This window comes from Mus pahari, chromosome 4, assembly GCF_900095145.1.
Source record: "Mus pahari chromosome 4, PAHARI_EIJ_v1.1, whole genome shotgun sequence".
Classification (NCBI taxonomy): Eukaryota; Metazoa; Chordata; class Mammalia; order Rodentia; family Muridae; genus Mus; species Mus pahari.
This window is the reverse complement of record NC_034593.1, coordinates 145,300,026-145,315,919: the sequence shown is the minus strand read 5'-3', so window position 1 is coordinate 145,315,919 and position 15,894 is coordinate 145,300,026. Positions and strand designations below refer to the sequence as shown.

Genomic DNA, 15,894 nt, shown 5'->3' with positions numbered 1-15,894 from the left:
ATATATATATATATATATATATATATATATATATATATATATCTTAGGGTTACCATTGCTTGAGGAAATATTATAACCAAAAGTGGCTTGGCAGGAACAGGATTTATTTTATACTTCTAGATAATAGTCCATCACTGAGGGAAATTAGGGTAGGAACTCAAAAACAGGGCACGAATATGGAGGTAGAAGCAGATCCAGAGTACAGAAGGGGCACTGCTTACTGGCTTGCTCATCATGGCTTGCTCAACTTGGTTTCTTATAGAACCCAGGACCACCAGCCCAGAGATGGCACCACCCACAATGGGCTTGAACCTCCTACATTAATCACTTATACTCTAGCTAGTTTCAAGCTGAAATAAAACTAGCTAGCACCATGCATGCATACATACATACATACATACATACATACATTTATACACACACACACACACACACTCAGTTTCTTTAAGTCCTATGTCTAAAGAGCAGATCCTTGGTGTACATCTTACTGACTTTTGGGAGATGCATAAGTACTAAAAGTTGCTACAAAATGAGTATGACAAACAAGTGAACTGGAAAGAAAAATGTTAACCCAGGAAGTGAACTTTTGTGAATATATAATTGTGACACTTGGGAATTTATTGCTGACCTGACTGATGGGATGTGAAATACAGAGCATCTCTGAAATTGGATAATACGCATTAAGTAGTTGTAATGGCTTTCTGTGTTTACAAGGGAATCAATAGTGGTCAGGAAGGGGTGAGCAGGTGTGTGAATTGCCATCACCCACATGTGTTTCTCCCTCTAGGATCAATAGCTGTGTTTATTAAATAGACATAATATATATTTCTGTGCTACATATCATCTTCTCTTTCATTAAGTGGTCCATGATGTGCCTGTTTCTCAGCTTGCTAATATGTCTACCTAGAGTTCAGAGTCTAATTGCTTGATGAAATTTATTTTTTTGATCTCTTCCTGGTTCATTGAACATTCTTATAGAAATAAATCTCTCCTGGAATTGGTCCTGTAAATGATTAAAGACACATTATTCTTTGTTAGTAATTATCTTATGTTTTAAGACAAAGAAAAAATAAAACTTTGTTGTAAAACTCATTTAGTATATTATATAAACATTTAGGTTTTCAGGAATTTATTTACTGAATGCCTGGGAAATTTTAACTTTCACTGATATTTTTATTAAAAATTATGAGATTATGACAACTAAAAAGACAGGCAAGTTTTCTAGGTATGCACAAGAGTAGCAAAATTTAAGATTTCTTTGACTTAACATTAGTCAAATGTCCACCTGTCTACTCTAAGACCAATTGAAATATTTTATTTATGAGTCTTGCGATGGAGTATATAATCATTATTTCAAATAGACAAAATTCTGCAAGTTCATATTCATATGTATATTATACATGTAAATAAAGATGGCCATCCTTTAAGTGACAAAAAAATATTTCAAAATACCATCTACAAAAATATACCTTTGAGGTAGATTAGTAAATCGATACATAGAAACATAGATACATAGATGATGCACTAATACATGAATAGATGATATGTTATTGATATGTATAAATATGTGATATTTTGATACATGATAAGCAAATAAAGATTATTATTAGATAGATTATCTATAGATGAGACATAGAGGTGAATAAGTGATAATCATAGATTCATCTTGGTCACATTCCTTATTATTTAATGTAAGTGTTTTTGGTTCCTGTCTTGCAAAAAAATTGGTCAATGATCTTGTTTAGAAATTCTCTAAGTTACAAGATACCTAAATAAACAGGTCAAACACCTTTGTTTTCTTGAATTAATGTTTTCCCTTAAAACAGAGATTTTTTTTATGTTCCCTCATTGACTGTCTCAAATTTTTACTCCTTATTTAGTCAAAACAAGCCTTCTACTCTTAAATACAGCAATTTATTCTCCTTTCCTTTTACTTTTCACGATTATATTTTCTTTATGAAATACTAGTTTATCTTTATATTTAGTTATGTTTCAAGTTCTTGAGGATGATAGGAAAAGACAATAAAAAATGAAATAAATGCTTAGGTTGTATAAATTTGTTTACTTAATTACTGAGCACTTAATGCATGTGTAAAGGTTTCCAAATTACCATTTTATATTTGCAATATCTCTTCTTAACGAAAAATATATCAAGTTGGGAAGGAAAGAGCTTTCAAATGAGACATTAACTAATGACTAATTTTCTTCTACTCTAGCAAGATCTGAGTTATATGACTTTATCTTAGGGGACATGAGGAAATTCACTCCAGTCAGGGAACCATACATATCACAAAAATAACCCCACCCAAATCTAGTTTGATGACCCAATGAACTTATTGGAGAACATGAATGAGATAGTTACAGGAGGCTGCATTTGAAAAAAAATCCCACTCCTCCATGGGTAATGATTCATGATAGCTAGATTTTTGGAGCTCCCTGCACAACTTGTGGGCAGATACACCCAAGAGTCTCCTATGTTAATAACTGTTTATTGTTTACCTAATTTCGGTGATGGGACCTGATAGGTCTTGAAAGTATCTTAGATGTTTAACCTTTCTTCTTTCCTAGAGTCTTATGAGCTTCCCTAAAATTTAAAAACTGGACTTGATTATTTAGAAGACATTTCTGTATTTCAGAGACAGTTTTACTATGTGGTTTGGGTGCTTTGAACCAGTGCTTCTCCTGCCTCAGCCTCCTGACTTCTTGAATCACTGCTGTTGTTTGAGTTACTTTGTTATTGTTGTGAAGACATCAGGACCTAGGCAACTTAGAGAATAAAGACTTTATTGGGGCTTACAGTTCCAGAGGGTTAGAGTCCATGACCATCATGATAGGGAGCATGGCAGCAGTCAGAAAGACATATCACACTGGAACAGTAGCTGAGAGCTTACATCACTATTCAAAAGTAGTAGAAAACTCCCCTTCAAAAACACACCCACCCCAATAAGTTTGCACCCCTTAATCTTTCCTAAACAACTCTGCTGAGTACCAAGCATTCAAATATATGAGCTTATTGCTCCATTCCCATTCATACCACCACAGCCGTGATCTGCCCCTCTTGGCAGTAAAATTTTGCAAGTAACATAGATTGACTTTTAAAGCCCAAAGAGAAATAGTATTTTTAGGAGGCATTTACAATCACATTAGTGAATTATAGAATTACAAAATTGATTAATTTTTCCTTGAGTTTGGTTCTGGCAGCATGAATCTTGATTTACTCATCCATATAATGTAAAATATGTCATTATGTCACCATGACCTTTGCTCTGAATTTCTCATGTTCTAAAATGGCTTTTGTACCTAGGGGAAAAAAACTCAAGCTAATGGAAACTTTTATTTTATAAAAGTTTAAATTTTTTAAGTTAAACCTTGCTTTTATAGTATTTTCTTAAAATTGAACATAAAAATATTGTGTTTATAAATCTGTCAAGGTTAAATAATTGCTTAAAGGCTTATTTATAGATTTTGTTCCATTTTAAAATATTTCTTTTATATTCACAGCTATAATATACTTACTTTAATTGATTTATTGTGCATTCTAAGCCAAAGTGTAATAAACAAAACTCCCAAGGACTGAAATAACTCCCATACCTAATCAGTTATATATCTGTAGTTATAGAAATCCCAAGTTCTCTTAAACATTATGAACCATTACTAATCCTCAGAATATAATTCTCCTATATATCCCAATTAAAATCATAATAGAGTAATTTATTTCTCAATTCATTGGAATTATGTGTCCTCATGTTCGAACAGGTCAATTTTTTTGAATATTATTAACACATTCAATAGCATTTTTATATTTCCTTATACTAAAACCACAAGTTATTACTAGAATCTATTTTTTCATAATTTTATTTGTTAATCTGCAAACTTTTCCAGAATCTGGATGTCATTTTTTTATAGTCCTTATAAAACCTTACCACTGGGTAAAGTTAGATACTGCTCTAACTCCTAGCTGTCACACCAAAGTTTATTTTACAGGACCATGACTCACTGACTAACAATCGCCCTAAGTTCAGATAAACCTTATCTTTGTTCCATAATCATTGACTGATGCTTACCATTAATAGAACAACAGTGGATTACATCAGGTTCTTCGGGTTTCCATTGGCTTATGCTCCATAAGCTGGAGTGAAATACTGACCTAAAATACATCATGAGGACAAGTACAATCCATCAGGTGGAGGAGGATAGCATAAACAAATGTAGCAAATGGTCTCATATAGCTCAGGCTGACCTTGAACTCACTATACTGTTGAGGATGACTTTGAACTTCTGATCCTCTTCCCTCCAATATACAGGTGTTAGACCTAAAAGGAATAGACACAACACTTGGTTTATACAGTACTGAAATGCAGATCCAAAGTTTTGTGCAGCACTTTATTCCAGCACTCTACGTACAGAGCTACTTAACATCTCAGACATCAAATACATCAGTCAATAGGTGCTGCACACTCTTATCCTGTCACCTCTCAAGAATGATCACATCCTGACTAAATTCTTGGGTAATTATGCCATTCAAGACTCAGGTTAAGATCTTCTTTGTCTGCTATTTTGTTGCATGGCCAAATATTAAATTTATTATTATTATTATTATTATTATTATTATTATTATTATTATTATTATGTTGCTTTTCCCAATGTATGTGATCAAGATAATCACTCTATCTTGAAGTTACAATGAGGTCCCTGAAATGAAATCATCCCTGTACTCTGAGCAACATGAACACTATTGCATTGTCCTGTTCTTTGTTCCTGTCTTCATCCTTAGTAGTTCCATTTTGCTTCTATATCTGTGTGGTGTCTTCAGGTCCAGCTGAAGCATTTTGCATGTCTCTGGATTTTGTCTTCTGAAATACACTGCAGCAGTTTCTAATGTTCATAGCAACTACTGTTGCTCAAGAAATCCCATTTACCCTCACACAGACTTTTTCATATTTGTATTTGAGAGTCTAGATCATGCTGTTTCCTACTATTAAACTAATTGTTAACAATAAGCAACCTGCAAGTCATTATATCATACAGATTTTTGCCAGCATTTCATTTGTCCTATAATTTGTTTGTTCAGTAGTTTTTCATAACGATGCAAAAATAATCTAACTGCCCAGATTATGGAAGGATTTGAAATTCGGGCAGAGAAGTTTTGATTTAATGCTGTAGGAAATAGGAAATAATTGAGCTTTCTGAAGCAGGAAATAGAAAATGGGCATGGGGCCATTATCACAGTAGGATGGAAGGTATAGGATTTCATATCAGATCCTCATGAACTGGAATCCTGTCACCAAGAACAGGATGTTATCTTTCCACCCATTGCAGAGGATCTCACTACCTCCTCTCTGGGAGTCTCATCCATGCATTGATTTGAAAAACTACAGCTTCCCTCTTTGTCAGAGATGTTATCAGACAAAACAGGTCAGTTCTCAAACATGTTACATTCAGTCTGATGACAAAATTAGAAGCATTGAATGAAAAAGAGCAAATACATCATGAACAATTTTGAGGGGAAAATGTCTCCAAAGGAAAGAAACAACGAACCATGTAAATTCTGGTAAGAGACTTTTAAAAGGAATTGTTAACAATAAGGAAAAAATATCTATTTTACGCCTGTTGAGAACTGCCTCCCACCCTGTACCTGGACCAAAGACATCCACAGTGTCTCTTAGAGTCTCCTCAGAACATAATCAAGCATAACAGCTTCCCAAGTAGAACATTTCATCTGCCCATTACCTGCTTCTTTCCCTTGCTTATTTTGTTTTTTACTCATATTTGTGTCTTCTGAGAGTCTCACCAAAATGAACTATTTATTCATCAAAATTGGTCTCAGTCAATATTTTCTTCTGGGGAAACTAACTTGAAAAGGACCATTTGAACCCACTTGGGGTGAAGTCTAAATAAAATAAATAATACTCCTGACACTTAGACCAAGATAATTCCTGTCCATTCTAGGTTATAGCTCTAGTCTGTTTGTTCCCCTACCACCCTGTTTCTCTATGACTTTAACTACCAAAATCCAAGTAGTCTAGCAATGGCTAAAACAACTTCTTCAAATATCTTGGTCTAGGAGCATTTAAACCATGACTTACTTGTCAATCAAAAGGCCTCCATGCCTCATAGCATGTGGTCAGTGCCCCTCCTCTGGGATTATATAATACAAAGGCTGTATTCTATCAAACTATATCTCAAATTTAAATGTCTTTATCTCTATCCCTCAACAGAGCCTTCTGTGGAGTGTGCTAGTATTGTACCATAAACTAGGCCCAGAAGACCCTAATCTCATATTGTGAATTCTGTTTCCCATCTCTATATACAGATCCTTTACCACATTGGTTTCCTCCACCCAGATTTTGCAAGTTCAATGTTAAAATAATTTATTTCACATACCTGGGGAAATCCCCCACTCTGGATCTTACAACTGTGTTTTATCAGTTATAATGAATTTTATGAAAATACTTCTGACCTTTAAAACATACTTGGTTTTTTTCTTGTTGAGTCTGTAAAAGGCAAAATTTGCCTAAAATGATGAGCAGACAATGGATCTTTCACATTTCCTTTGCACCTGTAACTCACCCTTAAAATGCCCTTTGCCATAACACTTGCTGGGTAAAATGCTCATTGAATTTCTTTTCTGTGCAGTGTTTGTACTTCATCAGCTCCTAGGATATTATTGGCATTAAATAATCAATGATGATTAGTAAACATGTCACAGAAACTCCAAGAAAACATTGAGCGTGACAATAACTTTAAGCTTTCAGACAAATCAATACTTGTTTGAGAGCATGCTTGAAATTTCAAGTTCTCGGGATTTTCATTTAAGCATCATTTGTGTCCTCAGTCTTAGGCTTGCAATTGTCAGGCAGACCGTCTCTACCTTATGGATTTCAAATGATGATTTTAATGATAGCGTCAATATTTGCAATGAAGAATCATATTAATGTTTGCAATGAAGAGTCATATTTAAGTATAGCATTGATAAATGGAAGGTTATAGGGCTTGGCATCTAGGTCCGTCCTATTTCCCTAGACTCACACTAAATCCTGCAGTGATACATGCTAAATACTGCAGTCAGAACAGACACTCTGATTAAAAGTGTAATCGAACACGGCTTTGCCCCTGGGAAATCATGTTCTAAGTAGGAAATCGTGCCCAGAGGATTTTTAACATGTGCTTTCCACTTTTGAGTAGTGTCAGAGACACAGTTCGAACTATGGGCAGGTGTTGACTGGTAGTGACCTCCAGAGGACTGTATACAAACAGTGCAGGGTTCATGCTTCTTCACCAGCATGTTCTACCTACAGCTATCATATCCAGGGAAATGGTTACATATATAGAATGTTAACTAAGAAGTCAAAAACTAGAACTGCCACAAAAGGAATTATAGCTCAAAGCAAGGAGCCTTTTGAAATGTTTTCAAACAATATATTCTTGTAAATGCATTAACACATAGCTTTTGAAAAACAGTCTAGATTCAAACAGCAGTAACAATCTTCCCTGTCCCCAGTAGAAGATGGCCCATAAACACACAAAGATGTTAGAGTCTTTGCACTCCTTTTAGAGGACAAACATATTGAAAAGCTTTCTCGGGCCTAATACCTCTTAAGAAGTTCTAATGAAAACAGAAATTCTTCAACCTTAAATAAATATTTAACCAATATATGAAGTGTTTACAGTCTACAATGCATGGTCTTAAGTAGAACTCTGAGGGTATGTCAGGGTGAACACTCTAGAGAAAGCAGCTGTTAGAGGTCTCGAGGTGTAAATCTGATAATAGGAGGCATGGAAGTTTGAAGTTTAAAGGACCCATGTAACATGCAGCTGAGAACCAAAAGAGACCAAAGAGAGAAAGCCATTGACCTGAACTTTGAGGTGAATTATGAAAACTGGCCTGCAGATATCTGAAGAGCAAGAGAGCTTAAGCAAAATGAAGAATTGGTTGGGAGAATAAAGGCCATGTCTTCATTTCTGTGTAAAGAAAACCTGCAGCTGAATCAGTATTTGTATGTCATGACAGGGAATCTGAATCTTTTTCCTCTGACAAAATAACAATTCTATTAAGATGTTAAACCACAACAACTCTAATTTCTTTCCCATCTTATGTTGTTATTGTTGTTTATGTTTAGTTCTAACAGATACATTGCATTTCACTTTAACAATGCATGTGTAATCAGCAAATTACTTGTACCTAAACACATCGTTTGCTAAGCTTTATTCCATCTAAGACTGAGCATTTCAAACAAATAAATAATTGCATCAATTAAATGAACATAATCTTCATCATTTTAATTGCTATTTATACAGTCACTATGTTTTGAATTTTCCAAAACATCCTTTAGAGTTCTCCCTGGAGACAAGACCTTAGTACATAAGTTCTTCCATATATAGTTGGCATAATTAAGCACATCTTGAATATTTCCTCCATCTCTTTACCCCACATCTTAAATGTTTATTTGGAATACATACTAAATAACAGTAACAATAGAAGCATTTTGAACTCCATTAAATTCTTCAGCTCTTTCTAACTATACTTGGACTAGAATGTTCCAAGTATAGTTAGTGGTGTGTGTGTGTGTGTGTGTGTGTGTGTGTGTGTGTGTGTAAATCTGGATAATTTAATAATTTCCTAGAGATTTTCTTATATAAGCTATGGATGGAAAGATTTTATATAGAATATTCAAATGAATATTTTTAAAGTACTTTTAATATTTCCCATATCAGCCATGGATAGAACACATGCAGAAGTCAAAATATCTTTATTCACCCACAGAAACTATTCTTCAATAATTTAATTATTACAAGTACATAGGAACATGTTAGGCTTCATTTTGTTTGTTTTTTTTCTTTATGAATGATACATTGAAGACATCAGCCATGGTCACTTCTGCATGGGAACTGATCACTTCAAAGCAAACCATTTTGTTTCAAGATCATGAGAAATTACTGATTCCATGTTTATAGTAGTGAGAACAAAAAACTCATTCAAATGGAATTATTGGAAGTGACTCTGTCTGTAAAATATTATGTTTTTCTAATTTTCAAAATAAAGGAAGGAACACTTTGTGTTTGCCATTCTGTTAGCACAACATTAGAGCAGCAAGGCGAGTATTATGGTATGCACAGTCTTCTCACAGGGATACTGTGTCACTTGGAAAGTGAAGGTTCTGTCACACATTGAATTTTCACAGCCATGGCTCAAATGTTTGAGTGTTGTTTGGGGACTGACACTGATAGGAAGGGTAGCAACTGACAGCTAGGAACATCTCTGAACATTCTGTTCTTGCTTACTGTGTTCATTTAGATGCATTTATTAATTTATAAGTACATTTAATTAAAATTGTTTAAATTTTCTTTTTTTTTTTTAAGGAGCCCGCTACATGAAAAGAATGCAAGTCAAAGTGCCCACAGCCTAGAAGTCTTCAGAGACAGGAGTAACTAGCAAGTAGATACTATAATACTTCCTATGCCTAAGTGTACAGGGTTCAGTCATGTTCTGGGGATTTGACTCTACGGTGACCAAATATTCTTACAACTTTAAAGTGATGCTTAGTAATATTTGTGCAAAGCTCTACTACACCACAGAAAATAATTAGGAAAAATAAAAGCCATCATGGGTTTCTGGAAACTCATTTTCTGTCAGTAATAATGAAATTATTTCTTAACATAAATTAAGTACTGTGTCTTCCCCAGGCCTAACTTTTATATTTCCAACTCAACACTTAGTCATAAAAAGAGTAAATGAATTTCCCAATTTCTGGTGACATATCCAACCATGGCACAAATGTATTGATTCCTATCGTAAAGCATTTGAGAAAATTATTTTGTAGTCATGCTTTCACTTTTGAAGGTTGCATTTCCAAACATCGAGGTATTGTGAAATAAAACCCAGGCAGAGCGCGGTAACAGTGCACTTACCAGCAGAGCCTGACATTTGCGAGAGAGATTCAATGACAAAACCATGCAGTGTGGGGATGAATAGATTAATGGGGAGCCTCCACAGAGAGAAAATGTTACATAAGATTAAATGAATAGCAAGAGAATTTTCTGAAAACCTGTTGACTTCATGTTGAAGTAGCCAAAGTTGGTTCTTCTCACATTTATCTTGAAGATTATAGTGCAATCAAATGTCCAGGCCAAAGGATTTTAGAAGTACATACATCAAATATTTTATGACAACTAGATTTGCAATTATAAACTGTATGTCTTAATATTTCACACACACATATAAATACATTATCATTTCAAGGTAAAAATTAGTACCATAAGTTCTTCGGTCTTCAAAATAAGTGCAGTAAGTTATTAAGTAATTTTTAATATTAATATCATTGTTACACATTTGCCAACAAAAATATTTAAGAATTATGGTGTTCACAATTGAAATTTTTAGATTATACATAAATTTTTGTTTTTAAAATCCTATAGTACAAGACAGTTCTGTGGTAGAAACTATAGAAAATATGTAACTTGTATTTGAGTTGCTTAGCAATACAGATTCCTAAATTACACAACCCAAGAGAAGTATCTTCCCTTTCAATATCTTGTGAAAATTTTATGAATGAAAACTTAGAGATGATAAAAAAATTCATACATAAAATTTGCCAAATGTTTACCGAGTTGAGTTGATACAATTTGAGAAGAAATATACTTAACAATAACTAAGTAGAGCTAAAAATTTATAATGTAAACTATTTGCCTTTAAGGTATTTGCTTACACATGTAGAGATTTTTATAATGGGCTGGCATAAAGCAATACCTCTTACAGTTTGAAGAGATGTGAAGGAATGCCTTTAAAATGCAGTCTTTTTATACAGTTCACCTAAGCAAACTTCCTATCTGATGGGGGAATGGTAAAAGTATGCCTGTAAATACTTGTTTGTGCATATCAAGAAATAATTAAAGAAGACCATGACTTTAGAAGGCATGAAGGAAACTAAAATCAGAATTACTGTTTAAATAAAGGGAGAATAGTAGGTGGCAGATGCAAACAGACTGTTGGGGATATGGGGATTGCAACCAGGAAGTTGACACTTAAAACTAGGTGTAAATGGTATGAGCCCTAACAAAAGAGGTAACAGAGAAAGGAAGACATTAATTTGAAAGAAATACCTTGTGCATGCTGTCACAGCTGTGTGTGTTCATATGTGTGCCTGATGTGCTGTATCAAGGAAAACGGTATTTCCTTATAGTCATCCATAGCCTCTGGCTCTTAATAATCTTCCCAGGATCAGTTCAAACAATTCCCAGCATGGAGAGGGAAGGTGAACATGAAGTCCCACCCTCTAACTGAAGGCCTTGGCAATTGACAGTTTCTGAGAGAGGGAAAGTCAGTTTTCTTTAAGGTTGTGACCTCTGGTAGGTTGACCATGCTTAGCCTATCTCAGTCAGTGCAAGGCCACATATCAAGGAAGCATGGGCAGCATAAACTTAACTTGTTAAAATAAAAACAAAACAAAACAAAAAACATTAAAAAATAAAACAGAGAGAGAAGAGAGAAAGTTGGGTAGGAAGGGAAAGAATGGTAATTCTAGAGGAGTTTGGGAAGGAAGGTTAAGATAATAGACTATGAAATTCTCAAAGAATTAATACTAGTGGGGATGGTACATTCACATTCCACAATAACTTTGTATGGATAAGCTGTGACCTGAAACATTTCAAAAAGGGAAGAGTACAGCTTACTTCCAATGGAGTCTGTTACTGTGGCAACTGTGTTTAACAAGATGAAGTCTCCTGCCTCTAAACTCTATAAGCTGAGAATAACAGCTTGGAATCAGGCCTATGGGCTGAATTAACTAAATAGAGATTATATTTGAAGACACAAGAACTTAACCAGGCAAAAGTTGTGTTACAAAGTGAAAGATGGACATTACCCAGGTCAGTTCTGAGGCTCAAGATTCAATCACACAGATTCTGTTTGAAGGAAGTGAACCATAAAATAAGAGTAAACTGAAACCAAGGAAGTAGCATAGAAATCATTATTCAAAGCTTCTGAAAGTTCTTGGGTAGGGTGACTGGGGTGACTGGCAGAAAAAAGTTCGTGCCTTGCAATTAGCCAATAATTGATAACTGAGATGGGTAACTAAGACAATCACGAGAGAGAGGGAGAGAGAGAGAGAGAGAGAGAGAGAGAGAGAGAGAGAGAGAGAGAGAGAATGAATCCAATATGGTACCTTTACCCTTTGACTTCTTCCTGAGGAAACCAATGGGAGATTTTTCAGATTTACCATGGAAGAGTTCAATTTTAAATTAACATCTTATTTGTTGAGTATCCTATTTTAAATATTCTAAAATTTTCCATAATTTGAACAGCTAATTCAATTCAATATATCTCAGTTAAGGAAATCTTATTGTCTGCTAAATACATATATGAGTATGTTATATGTCTATTGATGGATAAATATCTTCATTTTATAACTCAGCTATAATGGCAGTATAATGAACAGTAGTGATATGTGAATGTCTTACGTCATGTTGATATAGAATCCTTGAATGTATACAAAGATAGTATACAATGATGCATGTATACACAGTGGTGGTAAAGCTGGGTCATATGGAAGTTATATTTTTGAAATTTTTAGAAACCTACATTCTGATTTCCACAGTGGACAAACTAGTGTACATTTCCAGCAAGACTGTATAAGAGTTGCCATTCCCCTCCTTTCTCACCAGTATTGGTGTAAACTTTTTCTTAGCCATTTTAACTATTATGAGATGGAATTGTAATGAACTTCAATGTGCTTTTTTAATCTGTATTTTTCTGGATAAAGTTATTTAATATCTTTTATGTGTTACTGGCCATTTGAACTTCATCCTCTGAAAGCTGTCTATCTGTCCATTTCATTGTCCCATTATGTTTGCATTGTTTAGGTTTAGAGTACTTGGTTGTGTTCACTACATATTCTAGATGTTAATCATCTGTAAAATGATCAGCAATAACTTTCTCTCACTTTCCAAGCTTCATTTGATTGTTCCGTTTGAAATGAAGAAGCTTTTTAGTTCTATGTGCTCTCAGTGGTCATTTCTTGTCACCATTTCCCAACTATAGAGTCTTTTGCAGAAAATCCTTGCCTGTGTCCGTATCTTGAGTGGTTTTCCTATGTTTTCCTCTAACAGACTTAAAGCACTGTTTTGAAAAAGTGTGGAGAAAATAAACACTATTATTTCATTCCTGATTTTAATGATAACACCTTGAGGTTTTCCTTATTTAGTGAAATATTAACTATTTGTCAAACATATATTTTATGTTAAGGTACATTCCTTCTGTTCCTAATTTCTTTCTGTCATTTATCATAAATGAGGGTTGAATTTTGCGGTAGACTTCCCTGCATCTGTTGAAATGATCATGTGATTTCTGTTCATAAGACTAATAATATGATATGTAGACATTGATATAGTGATTTATGTTTTGAATTTCTCTTTGATTTATAGAATAAGGCCTTCTCTGTTATGGTGAATGTGTTCTATTTTGATTTTGTATGTTTCACAAATACATAGTGGAGTTGGATTTGCATGCGTCTTTAAGAATTTCTGCATCAGTGTTCATTAGAGACTTTGGTTTATTATTTTTTGTTGTGTTCTTATCTGCTTTGATATCAAGCTAATACTGACTTCAAAACTGAGTTTGATAACACGCCTTCCCTTTTTGGTCACGGAATAGTTTGAGAAACATTTTGCTATTTCTTATTTAAAAGTCAGTAGAATTCAGCACCATCAATATTTCACATTTGTTAGTTGAGAAATGTTGCTACTCCTTCTCAGTCTTAAGTTATTTATACTCTCTTGGACTACTTTTAGGTAAGACTTATATAGAAAATTATCTATGCTTTTCAAAAATTTTTGTTTATTGGTATTTAGGCTTTCAAAATTTAGCTAAACATCCTTGAGATTTCCTTTACACCTGTTGTGATATTTCCCTTTTCTCTCTCATTTTATTAAATTGAGTGTTCTTCACAGTGGCTAGTTTGACCAACAGTTTGCAAATCTCATTTGTCTTTTAGAAGAACTGAGTCTTGACTTCATCAAATCTATTCACTTCCATTTATTGGTACCTTCCTGGTGTTTTGTAGTGCTTTCTATCTATTGAATGGGGATCAGCTTGTTTTTACTTTCTTAAGGTCTTATAGTGCTTCAGTAAGTGAATTATTTGATATTTCTCTGATGTTTTAATGCAAGCATTTGTAGATTTAAACTTCTCCTTAGAGCTACTTTTCATTGTGCTGGACAGGTTCCAGTATGTTTTAGTTTCATTTTCATACAATTGTAGGGAGTTTTAAACTGCTGGTTTCTTTCGTGTCATATCCATCACTCGCATGGTCAAGTTGTTCCATCTCTTGGAGTTTGTGTTGTTTACATTTTCTTACTGTTGATTTTTAGTTTTACTCCACAGTAATCAGATAGAATAAAAGAAACATTTCAATTGTCATGCATAGGTAAGGACTGTGCTGTGTCCTAAGTTGTGGTTTATATTTTAGAGAAAGATCCTTGAGCTGCTGGGGAGAATGTGTATTCTGCAGTGTGAGGAGAATGCCTGTTAAATCCATTTGACTATAATCACAGTAAACTTGGGTTTTATGAAAGACTTCATATCTAATTTCTTTTGTTCAACTTTTATTGCATATTTTCTTTATTTACATTTTGAATGCTATCCCCTTTCCTGGTTTCCCACCCCCCAGAAACTCCCTAACCCATCCCTCCTCCCCCTGCTTCTATGAGGGTGTTCCCCAACCCACCGACCCACTCTCACATCACTGCCCTCGAATTCCCCTACACTGAGTCATTGAGCCTTCCCAGGAGCAAGGGCCTCTTCTCCCATTGATGTCTGACAAGGCCATCCTCTGCTACATATGTGTCTGGAGCCATGGGACCCTCCATGTGTACTCCTTGGTTGGTAGTTTAGTCCCCAGGAGCTCTAGGGAGTCTGGTTGGTTGATATTGTTGTTTTTACTATGGGGTTGCAAACTCCTTCAGCTCATTTAGTCCTTTCTCTAACTCCTTCATTGGGGACCCAGTGCTCAGTCCAGTGGTGGGCTATAAGCATCTGCCTCTGTACTTGTCTCTCATGCTATCAGGCTCCTGCCATCATGCACTTCTTGGCATCCACAATAGTGTCTCCTTTTGGTGCAGCCATGGAAGAGTGGCCCATAGTCCTTGGGGTTCTTGAGACCCTGTTGGAGGGATTTCAAGGTAAAAACTATTTTCATAATAATACTAAGAAGCTATTTGCTTTGGCCACCATAGGATTAGTACTTTACATTACACATCAGAGATGGGCAGAGCCAATGGAACCTTAGCAAAGACCATCCTTGGATTCTTCCTGCCATGATCTTGACTCTTTTTAAAGTCAATTTTATGTTAATATCCTTGCTGGGCCAGAAAGATTACTAATGTAATCAAGATTTGGCCATTGATTAACGACTCTTTAATGCCTGAGTGATGAGTGAGAAGCACACAGGGATGACTGCTACCTCCTTACAAATCTAAAGGTTACTTAGGGAAATGCAAGCCAGAGGATGAACTGGGCTCCCCTTGTTGCATTTTCAATAGAGTACTTGAAGGAATGGCAGGCAATATGTAGTGCAGAACTGGGCAGACATTTTCTCTAAAAGTAATGATGTGAGCCTATCATGTCTTTTTTAAATTTTTTTATTAGATATTTTCTTCATTTACATTTCAAATGCTATCCCAAAAGTCCCTTATTACCTTCCCCGCCCTGCTCCCCTACCCAGCCACTCCCACTTCCCAGCCCTGGCCTTCCCCTGTACTAAGGCATATAAAGTTTGCAAGACCAAGGGGCCTCTCTTCCCAGTGGTGGCCAACTAGGCCATCTTCTGCTACATATGCAGCTAGAGACACGAGCTCAGGGGGTACTGGTTAGTTCATATTGTTGTTCCACCTATAGGGTTG

General features: G+C 35.1%; 1 protein-coding gene across 15 annotated transcripts in view; it reads left to right on the top strand.

The window, feature by feature from the left end:
- Lrrc7 (leucine rich repeat containing 7) overlaps positions 1–15,894 on the top strand; it is a 444,829-nt gene that overhangs the window by 114,351 nt on the left and 314,584 nt on the right. For 3 of the 15 annotated variants that reach the window (XM_021197138.2, XM_029537671.1, XM_021197140.2), the window contains one exon: positions 9,361–9,436. The exons of the other annotated variants lie outside the window; for them this stretch is intronic. In XM_021197138.2, coding sequence (XP_021052797.1) covers position 9,436 — 1 coding nt within the window. In that variant the 5' untranslated portion in view covers positions 9,361–9,435. The remainder of the gene's footprint in view (positions 1–9,360; positions 9,437–15,894) is intronic. 15 annotated transcript variants of the gene reach the window in all.